This window comes from Leptosomus discolor, chromosome 1, assembly GCF_034619465.1.
Source record: "Leptosomus discolor isolate bLepDis1 chromosome 1, bLepDis1.hap2, whole genome shotgun sequence".
In the NCBI taxonomy this organism is placed as follows: domain Eukaryota; kingdom Metazoa; phylum Chordata; class Aves; order Leptosomiformes; family Leptosomidae; genus Leptosomus; species Leptosomus discolor.
The window spans coordinates 211,595,292-211,610,349 of NC_141391.1; the positions used below are offsets into that span (position 1 = coordinate 211,595,292).

Sequence of the window (15,058 nt, forward strand, 5' to 3'; positions counted from 1 at the left end):
CTGAAACTGGACCTGAAATGTGGTGTGTGGAGCAGTAGTGCCCTCAGTTGGGGAATCCCTCGCTCTGTGACCTGCTGTGGTGGTTTCCACCCAATCTCTTCACGTCCTTTTCCTTCCCTCTCTCTTTGCAGCACCTTTCCCGCCCTCTAGCTCGTCATTTTTGCTACACATTTTTGCATGTGTTGTGTTTCTTCTCCCACCACATGTGACACTTGACCAGCTAATGTTTAAGCTTCCTGGTGTAGGGACCACAGGCACAACTGTTGTGATGAAACCTATTTCTTATTCCAGAAGCACGCATGGGCTTATGGCACATTTAAAAGGTAGCGGTGAGCAGTAGAGGAAAGCCTTTGGTTTACATAAAACCCCGAAGAAGCACAAGGATCTCCAAACACGCACGTGCAGACCCAGAGATTTGCACAAAAATGCTCTTTTTTTTTTGTCTTTACCCCTGGATGACACTTCAAGACCGTGCACAAAGCTCTTGTGAGGCTTCATCAGCAAGTGGGGTTTGATGGCTCTGCCGATGAGCATGCCTCGCTCTGCACAGGGGAACACAACTGTGTTCGTTTAAACCTGTTGAAATGAACCGAGGTGGAGGACAAGCCCCCGGCTCACCCCCCTGTCAAGCTGGGGAGGGACTTAATCTCTGCAGCAGCTGGAGAGAAGGTGAGGGTTTGCACCACCGCATGGGAGTGGGAAGTCCCAGGTTCATCCCATATGACTTCTGGCTCTGAATTTGGCGCGCTGATGTTCAGGAGAGGAGAGCGGAGAAGCACCTCCAGGAGGCAGCGCAGGTTTCGGGTAGGTCTGGCTGCTCTCTGGAGCATAGGGAGGGAAACTGGGCAAGTAAACATCTCCACTGAGCATCTCACTGAGTGTCTTGATGTTCTGAGAGGTGAATGGGGGCCCGTGGACTACTCTGGAGTCCCAGGCATTTTGTACTGGCTTTTCTAGACGTGTGGACAAGGCTGTTATTTTATACGTGTCTGCCAGATGTGCTGCTCTGTAGGTGGGAAAGATTTGGTTTAGAAGCAAAATAAACAAGAGCATGAATTGAATGTCCAGCACAGCACTTACCTTTTAAGATGGACCACATTGTAGGATTCAGGATGCGTGTGTATAGATATTCTTCTACTCTGTTGTGCTTGAGTGTGTATATTCCTTAATATCCATCCCAGACAAGCGTTCCTACTTCAGCCCAAGTCAGTGCTGTTCCTCAGCCGGGGAGGTTTCGGTAAGCTGTACCTTCCATTGTACAGATAAAAAAAATAACCTGCAGAACTCAGTTCTTTTTTCCACCCTAGCACAAGTGTTGATCACTAGACATTGTGTAGCCTTTCATTTTACAATATATTGTGTATTTTTCTTTGTTTAACTGTAGTTTAGTAAAAAAGCTTAGCTATGCCTCTTGAAACTGGGTGGATAATCTGATTGCAGTGACTATTCCCGTGTGCTTCAGCATCTCTGTTGAGAGTAAAGCCGCTGAGGTCAGATCCCAGCTTTCCTGCTCCCTTCCCCACTCTGGGAGGGCACGAGGGGGATGCTTTCAATTCTGTCACAGAAGTAGTGGGTGGCTTTGGGCAGGGATGCTGCATCGCTGTGGCCACACCATGCCGGCTCTGCTGGGGCCTGGGAAATGCTGCACGCCTGCAGAGCTGGGGTGGACGTGCAGGCTGTCCCCAGCAGCCACGGCTCCCCCACATGTCGTCATCTCCCTACCAGGTCTCGCCGATGCTGCTCTCGTCATCTGTCTGGCCCTACTAACGTGTTTCTCCTCTGTGTCTCAGCTATACCCTGGATAACGATGTCCTCACCACAGAGCAAAGGCAGTTCTATGAAGACAATGGGTATCTGCTCATTAAGAAGCTCGTTTCTGATGAAGACATTGAGCGCTTCAGGTACAAGGCACTTGCCTAAAGTGCTCGGGGAGCTCGAGGGAGCTCGGGGAAGCTGGATGAAGGTGGGCTCTCCCAACACGGATGTTCCCTCTGCTTTGCAGAAAGGAGTTCGTAAGGATCTGTAAAAAAGAGGTGACTCTACCAGGAGCTATGATTATGAAAGATGAGTCCCTGAGATCCCAGTATGGTCAGTCTGAAAAAGTAGTTAATAAAGTGCAGGACTTCCAGGAAGATGAAGAGCTGTTCAGATACTGTACTCTGCCAGAGGTAAAATTAAAACAAACAAATAAACAAACAAAAACACCCGCCCCACAAAAAAAAAAACAAACCAAAAAACCACAAAACCCCCCCTAAAACCTCCCCAAAAACAAAAAAAAAAAAGGGGGGGATGGTGGTGGAGGAGCCTGTATGAATGTGTCTGTGTTTAAATGCCTCTGCAAAGAAGCTTTTTTTTGTTCCGCTGAAGTTATATCCTTTATCTCTTAGAGCCCCCCTACCTCACTCCCATAAGTACATCTGCGAGGAAGGACTATCGAGCCATCTTTTAAGAGTGTTCTGCACGAACACAGGATGGCTGGTGGTCAGGGCAGAGGACTTCAGGCAGTGCTCCTCTGCGCCCGTGGTGCAGAGCCAGTCAGGAATGCGGCTAGCCCAAACCGTGACGGGCTAGTGGGACAGACCAGCAGCATTTGCTGCATGTCTTTTACCCAGCAAAAGCATGTGCTGTCCGGGCAGGTCCAGCTTTGTAGCCAGTATTCATGTGGTGGCAGACAGCCATAGCTTTGTGGAAGTGTGACCTTCCCCATCTTTTCAACCCCACCCAGCAGCCCGCTGCACCACCTTCCATCCTGGCCTCCTACCACCATGCCCATCTGTGTGACGTGCCAGATCCTGCCTCCTGTCCTGCATCCCTCCATCCCCACCTCCTCCTCCTCCTGCACCCTAGTCCTCAGCCAAACATCCAGATCCCAGTGCTTCCTCAGCAACCTTGCCTCTTGTCTTTCATGTTTCTAATCTTTTTTTCTAACGTTTTCTTCCCCGTAGGTCCTCAGATATGCTGAGTGCTTCACAGGGCCAAACATCATGGCAATGCACACCATGCTGATAAATAAACTTCCAGATTCTGGTAAGGAAAACTTGGATAAGAGGAAAACAGTGAAATTGTTGCGTGTAGGCTGTCTGTCTGGCCAAAATTGAACTCAGTGTTTTAGAAAAGCTCTTTGAAAACAAAACGGGACAGATTAGAATGAAGTAACTTTGAAAATTTACGAGGCCACTTTGGTAACAGTTTGTTTTCTTTTCACCTTAGCTTAATGAGATAACATTTCTTGTCTTTCAATCTTCAGTGGATGTTTGTTTGATAAAGATGGTGGTTGTCTTGGCTGCACCACTCACGTGTTCAAAGTGGGCAAGCGAGCTCCCTGTTCAGCCAGCTGCCCTGGCATAAAGGCCCAGGGTTTAAAACATAACATGATTTTTAAGCTTGACTTTTCAAACGTGTTGAAAATAAGTGTTTCTGTGGACGTTGGTAAAAAGTCAGTAAATACAGAGATCGTCCTTTGCTTGGAGTGTGTATGCTCCTGACCTCGCTGACAGTTGTCGCATGCTCAGCGCTTTGATATGAAGATACTTGAACAGGTGCCAAAAGAAGGATTTTGAAGCCTGGCTTTGGCTCCTGCTGCTGCAAATTGAGATAATAATTTATATAAGCGGGGGGCAGGAAGAGAGAAAGAGCACCAGGCTGATCATATTACAGTTTTTCAAAGTAGCTTTGACTCTGCATAAGCTGTTTCAGTTTAGCAAAGTTGAGACCTGGGCTACATTTCTCATTCTCAGGTGTGCAGCTTCTGAGCAGATACATAGTACACTGAGTTATTAAAATACTGGGTTTGTTCAAGTCATCTCCAGTTGTCATCTTAAATGCTCCACAGAAAGCTGTGCTATTTCCGTTTGGAAATGCAACGGGAGACCAGACATTTTTTAAAGCAAAACCAAAATGATAATGGACAAGAAATGGGAAACTGCTCCGTATTTGCAAGGTCTGCATTCAGTATCCTGGAGGAGACACGCATATCTCAGGAGAGTTTTCAAGGCTGCCCAGATTCTAAATAATATGGCAAATGAGGCAAATGGAAACATCGTAACTGTATCTGTCTGAGGGGCAAACTCAATGGCAAAATAAATATATAAATAGTATATAAAAGACTGTTTCGCTGTGGATGTTTTAACTTCCATAGTGAGAAAAGAAGTGACAAACAAAACTTCAGAAATATTAATTTAGACTTCGTGGAAAAAAAGCCTCTAAGGCAAAGACGAATAGTGTGCTGGGTAGACTGTCTGGGGAGGCTGCAGTCCATAAATTGAGATTTTATTTATTTTTATTTTTAAAAGAAGGCTGAATAGACATGTGTTGGGTGCAGCACAGGCAGGGTTGATTCTGCTCGCCACACAGCCATAGGTCAGGTGACTGCAGACAGCACGGCTCTTCGATCGTCTTCGTACTGGGCAAGGTTTGTGCAACACCGTGCTGGTTAAAGTTCACAGATGTGGAGAGCGCCCAAGTGGACGGTGAAAACTTGGCAGGGCCAAGCAAAAGGATCCCCCTTCGGAGGGATCTCACTTCGGAGGGATCACACAGCCAGGCAGCCTCCTGGCATTCACTGTGTCCTTGTGCCATTGCTGACCCAAGAGCCACCACTGTGTTCTTGGTCGCTCTGGGGACGGGCTGTAAGCCAGCTCCTTTGGCTTCCAAGGCAGTGTGAGGCTGGAGCAGACACTGAGTACACCACGTCTCTCCAGCAGCAAGCAGCAGCTTCTCAGGAGATGTTACCAGTGCAGTGATTTAACGGGAAGGAAAAGGCCATGTCACGTTCGATGAGGTTGAAGGTTTTGAACCTGTGTTGCAGATAAACAGACTTTTCTCCACCCCATGCATCAGGACTTGCACTATTTTCCCTTCCGGCCTGCGGACCGCATCGTGTGCTCCTGGACCGCCATGGAGAGGGCTGACCAGGACAACGGGTGCCTGGTCGTGCAGCCAGGGACGCACAAGTTGCCCCTGAAGCCTCACGGCTATCCATACTGGGAGGTAGAGTGGCATGGGGGGGGGTTGGGGAGGGCACATTTTGGCTGGGGAGGGCTCACATGGAGGGTTGATGCACAGGTCAAAGGTGAGGTTTTCAGGGGTGTTTTTTCTGTCTATGAAAACACTGGCTTGTTTCTTCGGGAGAGAGTTGCTTGGTTGGCCTCGCTCCGTGTAACCTGGGTAGATTTGCTTCTGTTCCCACCTTCACCTAGAAACTGTCCAGCATGTTGTGGCGTAATGACACAAAGACACGGAACCGTTTTCCACTGCCCTTGCCAAGCCTGAGTTCTCTTTCTCCTCCTGCGAATTTGTTCCTGCCTGGTGAGCATGTGTATTGCCCAGAAGAGGAGAAATTGGATAGTAAACAACTGGATGCAGTTAAATAACAAGTGGTATCTTCCTCTTAAGAGCAGATGTTTCCTGACCAGGCATTGGTGATGGTGCAATGGGAGCAGAAGGCTGGACCCCAGCAGTGGGTGGCATCAGGCCAGACTTGTGGGATTCCCCGCTGCTCTACTCTGTTCTCTTCAGCCGAGAAATATTCTTAATTGTCTGAATCCAGCTTCAGGAAATAGAAAAAGTATTATTTTGCTGTACCTCAGACTTGAAGTAGGAAGACTTGTAGGCAAGTGGGCAGGCTCTTAGTTGGGCATACCAACACACTGCCCAGAGGAAAGCAGATCAGTAGCCTGTCCCTTGCACTGAGAATCCACACTTGCTTTAATTTTAACAGAGTGATTTCAACTAAGCCTTTTTATCTAGGGTAAAACCAACAAACTTTTCCATGGGCTGATTGATGAGGATCAGAAGAGTCCCAGGGTTCACCTTGTCATGGAGAAGGGAGACACGGTTTTCTTCCATCCCCTGCTCATTCATGGCTCTGGGATAAACAAGACATCAGGTTTCCGAAAGGTAGGAAACCGTCTCTTGATAGAGCTTGTCATGGTTTTGATTTTTTTTTTTTTAAACTGATGCAACTATCCCCACCTTTCTAAGCTCATGAATATGTGCATGAACTTTTTAATGAGTTTTTAGTTTCCTAACATACTCTTGCACTCTCTTTTATTTTCTATTTCTAAACATCTCTGTCTTCTGGGAGAAGAACATGCTGTGGGGCTGCTAGAGAAAAACAGAGCAGGAGTAGAAACTAGATGTTGAATCTATGTTTGAAGCCTGGCTGGCTGTACTGGCCTTTCCAAAAGTTCCCTTTCAGCTGCCTCAAATATCAGGAGCTTCTCTAACTTTATTCCCGCTGCCTTCTTGGTATCTTATCTCTGGATAGCAGGAGCCTCCATCATCCAATAAATAGTATTTATTTATAAGATAACACAATCCATTTTTCTATTAAAAGACTTGATTGTGCATCATTCAATCATTATGCATCATGATGCATCATTTCAATCAACCAATCATTTACCAGCAGTCCTGGCTAACAGGGGAGGTCCCAGTTGACTGGAAGTTAGGAAATGTGACACCCATCTACAAAAAGGGCCAGAAGGAGGATCCAGGGAACTACAGGCCTGTCAGCCTGACCTTGGTCCCGCGGAAGGTTATGGAGCAGATCATCGAGTGCCATCACGGGCCATGTACAGGACAAGCAGGTGATCAGACCCAGTCAGCATGGGTATATGAAAGGCAGGTCCTGCTTGATTAACCTGATCTCCTTCTATGACCAAGTGACCCACCTAGTGGATGAGGGAAAGGCTGTGGATGTTGCTTACCTAGATTTTAGTAAAGGCTTTGACATGGTTTCCCACAACATTCTCCTGGAGAAACCGGCTGCTCACAGCTGGGACGGGTGTACTCTGTGCTGGGTAAAAAACTGGCTGAATGGCTGGGCCCAAAGAATGATGGTGAATGGAGGTCAATCCAGTTGGCGGCCAGTCCCCAGTGGTGTTCCCCAGGGCTCAGTGTTGGGGCCAGTTCTGTTTAACGTCTTTATCAATGATCTGGATCGAGTGCTCCCTCGGTGAGTTTGCAGGTGACACTAAATCGGGTGGAAGTGTTGATCTGCTGGAGGGCAGGGAGGCTCTGCAGAGGGATCTGGACAGGCTGGATCGATGGGCCGAGGCCAATTGTGTGAGGTTCAACAAGGCCAAGTGCCGGATCCTGCACGTGGGTCACAACAACTCCCTGCAGCGCTACAGGCTGGGGGAGGAGTGGCTGGAAAGCTGCCCGGCAGAAAAGGACCTGGGGGTGTTGGTCACAGCCGGCTGAGCATGAGCCAGCAGTGTGCCCAGGTGGCCAAGGCGGCCAACAGCATCCTGGCCTGTATCAGCAATGGTGTGGCCAGCAGGAGTAGGGAGGTGATCGTGCCCCTGTACTCGGCACTGATGAGGCTGCACCTCGAATGCTGGGTGCAGTTTTTGGGCCCTGTCACATCCACTCAGTGGACTCATGATGGTTCGTTTGCTGTGATCTCGAAGTGCAAAATTAAGGCGACCACGCCAAAGGGGTTTGCTACAGGCAAACAGTGAAACTTATTGTTTGCCCGTAAAGCGGCGTGCGATAGGTAAAGAGAGTGAAGGGAAAGGAGAAAGTAAAGTGAAAAGAGGAAAGAGATTGATAGGTACCAGCACGGGTCCAAGGCAGCCCTATGGTCCCAGGTCCAGGCAGTGTCCTGCCGGTCCTAACGATCATCGTGATCCTTGGTGGGGAAAGCTTCCAAAGTTCGGGTGCTGAGGAACCCCTTTCTATGCCCAGTCCCACCCCTTCCTCCTCGTCTGTATCTCCCCCTTTCCTTGGCTCCATCAATACTGATCAACCTTTCTTGATAACAGTTCTCAGGCTTGTCCCTGGTACCAGAGAACGGCACAGCACTCTTTAGCCAAAACAGAGCCGTCTTGCCTCTGCAAGGCTCCCTCCTTTGGCTGTTATCTCCCCCCACAAGGTTTTTAGAAGGGAGAAGCAGATACCAGCACTCTTATCCTTTTGCTGTTTCCTGAACAAGTTGCTCAGCTCTGTCCTTGCTCTGTCCAGGGCACAATGACCTTACAAGCCTGGCATTCCATTCCCCTCAGGATCAGCAACTGCGTCTCAGGCAGGCCGCTGCAGACTCATGTCAAGATGTTAGCCTAACTTTTGGGGTACTTTACTGTCCATATTCCTGATGACAAGGTTGAGACAATGCTGTTTCCAGACTGACTCTTATAGCCCCTCACTGCAAGAAGGACATTGAGGTGCTGGAGCGTGTCCAGAGAAGGGCAACGGAGCTGGTGAAGGGTCTGGAGAACAGGTCTGGTGAGGAGCGGCTGAGGGAACTGGGGCTGTTCAGCCTGGAGAAGAGGAGGCTGAGGGGAGACCTTATTGCTCTCTGCAACTGCCTGAGAGGAGGTTGTAGTGAGGTGGGGGTCGATGTCTGCTCCCAAGTTACAAGCGACAGAATGAGAGGAAATGGCCTCAATCTGTGCCAGGGGAGGTTTAGATTGGACATTAGGAGGAATTTCTTCACCGAAAGGGCTGTCAAACACTGGAACAGGCTGCCCAGGGGAGTGGTGGATTCACCATCCCTGGAAGTATTTAAAAGCCGTGTAGATGTGGTGCTTAGGGACATGGTTTAATGGTGGCCTTGGCAGTGTTAGGTTAATGGTTGGACTTGATGATCTTAAAGGTCTTTTCCAACCTAAACAATTCTGTGATTCTGTGATCATCTATTTCTTTTGCATCATGATTATCCAACAGGCAAAGGTGCCCTCCTTTGGAGGCCTGATCCTTTCTCAGAAGTAGTTTCATCCAGGCCCTTAAGGGAACTGTAGCCTCTAGTGTAGCCACTAGTACGAATGCAGATATTTCCCCTCATGCACTGCAACACAGGCTCCTCTATTTTAATTTTCTTTTGCCTGTATTGACTACTATGTGGACTGTTCTTTCAGGCCCAGTAGTAGTTTACTGGTGTGGAATTCCTTCCATCTGCAGAGAGGACATCAGGTACTGAGAGTCTCATCTGCTGGCTCTTTCCTGGCTAGTGGAGCAATAGTCCTGTTTAGTATCCTGCAGAAACACAAGAGCTTCCTCATACTGTCCCAAATCTCAACATTTGTCTGCCTTTGGGGTAAATCAGTGAGTATCCTGGAGCTCTCTGAGCCAGCAAATGGTCCAGTACCCTTTGACATCTGGCATGATCTCGCTTGCAGCTGGCATAGCTCCTGCAATGAGAGAACAGCTTTTTCTGGTGGGGCATTTCTATTTATTTCCTCTCGACTCTGCTCAAGCAAGAACTTATTACAAAATAAGTGGGTTGGTGTGACTGTCTTGGTGCAGAAAGTAGGAACCCTTCCTGAACACACAGGTCTGCTCCAACCCTGGCTTTCCCTATTCCCACTCTAGTTGCTTATGTTCTGAGATCGAGTAGTACAGTTCATGCTGGGGGAGTGTTTGGGAGAGGAGGGAAGGAAGAAGAGCACATCAGCAAGCAAGAGTATTCCTCTAGCAAGAGTATTTCTCCAAGGGGACACTCAGGACAGCAGGAATGCTTGGAAAGGAGGAAGGAATTTGCTGACACGATCTGTAAGGAAAGGTGTCCGTGATCTGGGAGGCACGAGAGGTTTTTTCCACCGATCATTTGTAATCCACGTGGCAGTGAGTGATGCCCAGTTTCCTCACGCAGAGTATAAGCTGTCACTTCGCCAGCTCAGAGTGCTACTACATTGACGTCAAGAACACAACCCAAGAGCACGTGGAGAAAGAAATAGTAGAAATGGCTCACAAGAAATACGACGTGACTTCTGTGACACTCAAGGTAAGACTGGGCTGTGTGCCTTTTGTTACAATCCAGGTCAGTTCTAAGTCTCTCCCGTGTGACAGATTTGTGCTTTTTGCTCTGCCCAGTTTGGCAGATCAAGCTGTGCCAAGTAGAGGTACGTGGCAGGATAAAAACCTGATGTTCGGAGGATGACTGGCAGGCTTTTCGAGGGGCCTTTTTGCTGCTTCTCGCTCTGCTGGAGAAGTGGCCTTGCTCTCCGGGCAGCCCCTTCGCATCCCGGGAGCTCTGGAAGTTCCTCCTCCAGCTCCGCTTGTCAGAATGGGGTGTGTGAGGACGCCTGGGTCCCTGCGTTGGTGACTACATCAGCACCTCGTCGTGCGACCGCGACTGATGTTGTGGCCTAAGTGAGGAGGAGCCACAGACTCCGCTGTCGTGATGGCTCAGCTCTGAGCCTGCTCACACGCGCTGCTGACACCGTTCCAGGGGGTCTGGGCTTTGCCCCGCTGGGTAGCAGCGGGGAGGGCTGACGGGACAAGGCAGGAACAGGGTGAAGTCTGTGCAAGCTGCTGCATCTCCTGGTTCGTGGTTTGTTTTGGGGAGTGTGTCTGAACCAGAGGTCTTTGCAGTTATGTTTGGGCTGAACGATGTGAATCAGAAGTTGTGGTCACCTCTTGCCCTGAATTCGCAAGTGTAAGAAGGTACGATAAATTCAGTACTCGTCCACAGCTGGGACTTCCACAGTTCTTACAGTTTCCCCTCCTAATGGCTGGTGGATTTTCCTTTTAAAACAAGTAGCCACATCTGACTGCAACTGTAGGGTGAATTTTTTTGGTTAAATGTAATCCCACATCAATTGTTTAGACTTGAGGCTCCAGCAGGTGTGTCAGCAGCAACAGACATCTGCCTCAAAAAAAAAAAAAAAAGGGGGGGGTTAATGGAGTCTTGCTGAACAACTGAAACCATTGTCTAAAATTGCAAATCTAAATTCTTCAGGGATTCAGCCACTGAAAGAGAAATAAACCTTGTTACTGGGGTGGAAATATTCTGAATTTCTTAATCCACAGCAGTTCCCAAACACGTGCACAGCCAGTATCAAGGCAGCAAAGTCTAGATGTAATAGGCAGCGATTTTTCTTTTAAAGTTTACGTATTTTATAGATATTACAATATCAAGGGCATTCTGGAGGAGAGGACTTTCTTTTTCACCTTTGGGATTTTTGTTTTGTTTTGCTTTTCTCCACAGTGTGCCTGGGTCCGGTGGGGTGTCCAGCTGTGTTTTGCAAGCCTGATCTTACTTTTTGTCTGTAAAGTTATAGCTTTTGAGCCCTGGAGTTATTTAGGTACATGGTGACATCTGAAGTGATGCGCAGTGAGGCTCTCTCCTTCTCCTGAGTGGAAATGAGGTTGTGCCCATACAAGCCTCAGAGGTGTCTCTGTGTTTTTGTGTAGCTTTAAGCTTTTTTTAACCACGATGGGAGCTTTCTCCCAGAGGAGCGCACAGCTCTTGTATTTCACCTTCACAAGACTGATGATAAGAACTATAGTCCCCGCACAGGGAAACTGAGGTAGGAGGTTGCCCAGGACTGACCTCTGTGACGCAGTCGTGGTCTTCTCTGCTTTACAATCTTCAGCAACACCTGCCCAGCACCGAATTCCTGGCTGAGGCCCTGCGTTCGTGTCCGTTGTTTCCTGCTGGTTTCTGCTGCACAGGGAATACCGCTTGCTCATGGGCAGCAGCACGCGAGGTGCAGTCAGTTGGTGAGCGTTTTGGTCACCCAGAGGGGCACAAGGGAGGCCCTGTGTGCACCAGCAGGCGAGGGTGACTTGTGCAAGGGTGATGTTCTCCGTGCTGCTCATGTTTCCTCCTCTACCGCCTTCCAGACTTGAACCATGGGCCTCTTGCCATCCGTGTAGTACCTGCAAACAACCCGTCTCCTGGAGGTGGAGGCTGCACCTCTTCCTTAGTTTGGGCTGTATTTTTGTTCTTGATATTTAGGATTTGAAATGATATTCAGTAAATGTTTTGGTGTGTTTTTGTGGGTAGGTAGCTATCTGAGAATGCTGGATCTATTTCCCTCTCTGTAAACTGGAATCCTGGTCACTGTTTTTGCTGGCCCTTAAGGCTTTTCCTCTCTCTTATTTTTGTTTTGAAGGATGTTTGGAGCTTCCGAGCACGGCTTGTGCAAGGGGAAAGAATTAACCTGTAGAACAACCTCTGAAGAACGGGACGGAAAACACGTGCCTGAAAATGAGCTTCCCTGCTCGGAGAGGGCAGACCCTTCCTCGGCAGGCAGAGCTCGGTGTGCTTTGTTGACCTCTGTATCGGTAACTTAGCCAAATGCTGCATCGCGAGTAATTTTACGCTAACACAAAATAATTGCACTGAGGCTGAACAGCTGATGTATGTGAAAGAAAATGTAACCTAGAAAAACAGAGATTTGCTGTGGTTATCTTAGACATTGAAGAGTTAAGGTCTTGAAAGAACACCTTGATTTTCTTGATATTTTCACACTCTTGTTTTTTAAAAGTTTCTCACGTGGCATACCTTTGGAGTGATGTTGTACTAACGTAAGATTTTCTTCAGGAGTTTATGCAAAGGTATGGTTTTTAACGTTTCCAACTTCCTTTTCTATGCAAGAGAAATCAAATGAATCAGAGTTTCAGGCAAGCCCTCAGTACGAGCTCACATGGGAAGTTATTAGTACAGCTGATGAAGACAGGAATATCGGCACCAGCAGAATCAGCGGTGTGAGGAACTGGATAAAGGGGAAGCAGCAACACGCAGAAAGAAAAATGGCATTGATGGGCTGGAACATGATCGCTAGTAGAGTTCCTCAAACACGACCTGGTGTGGCATCAAATCTTCCTGAGCAGCACTGGCACAAATGAAATATGTGGCTGACAGGGTTGGGAGCTACCGGGCCAGTAAACCAGTCTCCCGTTGGCCTTTCCCAACTGATCCAAGGCTGTGAGAAATGAGGGAGTCCTCCTTTGAGTCCGGCGGGTCTGGGAGAAGGTGCTTTTTGGTGCTGCCAGGTCGGGGAGGTGGTTGGATGCTCCTCAGGATGCACTGGTGGCCGGGTGGAGCGACGTGCACTGAAATTATCCCCTCCCCTTTCACAATGTTTTTCCTTGCTTTCTGAAAGATTCTTTTGCTTTCAGATTCTATTTTTTGAAATACAGATTAAATCAGAGCGAAACGGCATTCGAGGGCTGCGTTGTATTATTTCTGCCACTCGGAAATTCTGGTGGGGGGGCGAGTCGTTGAACACCCCAGTGCAAACCAGCAATCCTCGGGTCTTTCCCACTCCCCCCTTCCACCTGAAGAAGGTGCCGAAACAGCACCGAAGGTGGCACCAATGGGCTCTCACGGCTCCTTCTGCTCTGTTCCCCTGCAGCTCAGGAGGTCGCTTGGTTGAGACAGGAGACCAGGTACAGTCCTGTCACAAGGCTCAAAATCTTCTCCCCCAGGGGACTGCCTAGACAAGAGGCTGCAAGTCAAAGCTGTTGCAGTTATTTCATGCATGACAACATAATGTGGAGGAAGGTTTTGCACTTCTTCCTCTTCCCACAGCGACTATAGGTTTTCTTGTCTGTCACCTTTCTTTCTGAGCAAGGTGAGGTTTGAGCACAGTTATTGCGTTGGTCCTAAACCCTTGGGGGTGGGGTGAGGTGTCTGGGCTGCGGTTCCCACCTGCAGACAGGCGTGTCCTCTTGGTAGCCTCTGGTTTGACCACAACACCAAAAGTCTGACAAGGAGGAGTCTTTCAGACAGATGCCCAGCCCTGCTCAGTGGGTGATTTTGAATATCCTGGTTCCTGTATCTCTTCCCATGCCCTCTGTATAACCCTGGCCCTCCTGGGGGGCTGTGCCATGTGCCGCTGGTCGTTGCTTGCTGCGTGGGCTCCTCCGTTGGCTTCGCTGAGCGCTGGCTCTCAGGCTGGCTGGTGCTCTCCTTGGGATTTCTGTGAGGATTTAGAGTGTGCCGTCTCACTCGTGACACAGGATCCGTGGAGAGACTTCACTGCCTGGCCTTACTGGTGTAGCTGAGTTGAGTGCAGAGGGAGCTGTGACCACGGAGAAGAGCGACAGGTGTCCGTCAGATTCCCAGCGTTTCCAGACTGTGAATGTCTCTTACTGTGGCTGGGACAGAGAAGGAAAGGAAGAACTTTAGCTTTGTTTTTAAGAATTTCTGCCTGCCTGCCTACAGATATAGGCTTGCATTTCCTCTTTCAGAAGAACAAACCCGTCAAAGACCTCGCAGATGATCTAAACTCAGCAGTTGTCCCACCTGATTAGAGAGTCTTTGGGAGATCCTTTCTCCTTCCTATAACAATAGGTTGAGGATACTCCAGAGCCTGGGGAGGGCTATCCTTAGGCAAACTCCCCTTGGCTGTGTGCAAGACCAGCTCAGCTGCATCCTAGCAATGCCAAGGAGTCTGATCACACACACACACACGCCTCCCCAAAATGACCCAGAGCAGAGCCAGATCCATCAGGGCTTCTTGGCTCCTTCTCAACAAAGCTACACGCTCATGGGTGCAGGACTATGTCCCTGGGAGAGTAAGGGTCTACAAGCACTTAGTCCCGGGATATTTGAGCAAGGGCTGGAGTCCAAAGGATACTTCTTCATCAGTTCATGCAAATGTGACCTCCTGTGTGAGGGATCTACCTGGTGAGTGCTCTCTTGTTCTTGTTTCCACTCATCCCAGCCAGCAGAGGTTCTGCAGTCACAGGTTTCTAAAGCACATGCCCCACCAGTGGAAATTCATGGCTAGAAATTAATCTGGGTCTCCAGCACTTGGCTTTCAGGATAAAAACCAAAGCCACACCATATATCTGTTAGGGTTTGGTTTCTTAACAGTAAAGTGCAGCTGATTCGGGCATATCAGGCAGGTGACTGCAGAGGGAGCTGTGGCCACAGGCGAGCTGCAAGGTCTTACCAGCTTTCAGGTCCAAACTCCCTCTTCTCCTTTGAATTACTTGAATTGAATTAAAAGCAATTCTGAAAAGATAGGAAGTTGTTTTGGTGTGTTTTAGTTTCACCCTGGCTTGGTGGGTTACGTTTCTTACTGTTTGGTTTGCTGTAGATGTTTGGGTTCACATGCTGGGAGTTACACGTGTGCCTCCTAAATTGAAGTGCTGTTGTATCTGACCACGTGATACATCTAAAACAGTCTTTCCAACGAATTTAATATGTCTCTGCAGTTTAGGTCTTTGCACAATGGTGTTAACTGTCCCTCAACTGTTTTATTTTAAAAGCAGCATTCAAGTTTCCAGAAGGAACATGCAAGAACTAGAAACCCAGCTGCTTATCCAGCCGTCTGCACTGGCATGAAGCCCCACTGGTTAAGACACTTTTTTTTTTATT

General features: G+C 48.6%; 1 protein-coding gene across 1 annotated transcript; it reads left to right on the forward strand.

The window, feature by feature from the left end:
• The first annotated feature begins 2,020 nt into the window (after positions 1 to 2,020).
• On the forward strand, positions 2,021 to 12,892 carry PHYH (phytanoyl-CoA 2-hydroxylase). The gene is made up of 6 exons (XM_086474648.1): positions 2,021 to 2,168; positions 2,946 to 3,027; positions 4,808 to 4,989; positions 5,749 to 5,898; positions 9,593 to 9,724; positions 11,841 to 12,892. The coding sequence occupies exons 1-6, from the start codon at positions 2,052 to 2,054 to the stop codon at positions 11,892 to 11,894; spliced, it is 717 nt and encodes a 238-aa protein (XP_086330774.1). The 5' UTR covers positions 2,021 to 2,051; the 3' UTR covers positions 11,895 to 12,892.
• The last annotated feature ends 2,166 nt before the right edge of the window (positions 12,893 to 15,058 follow it).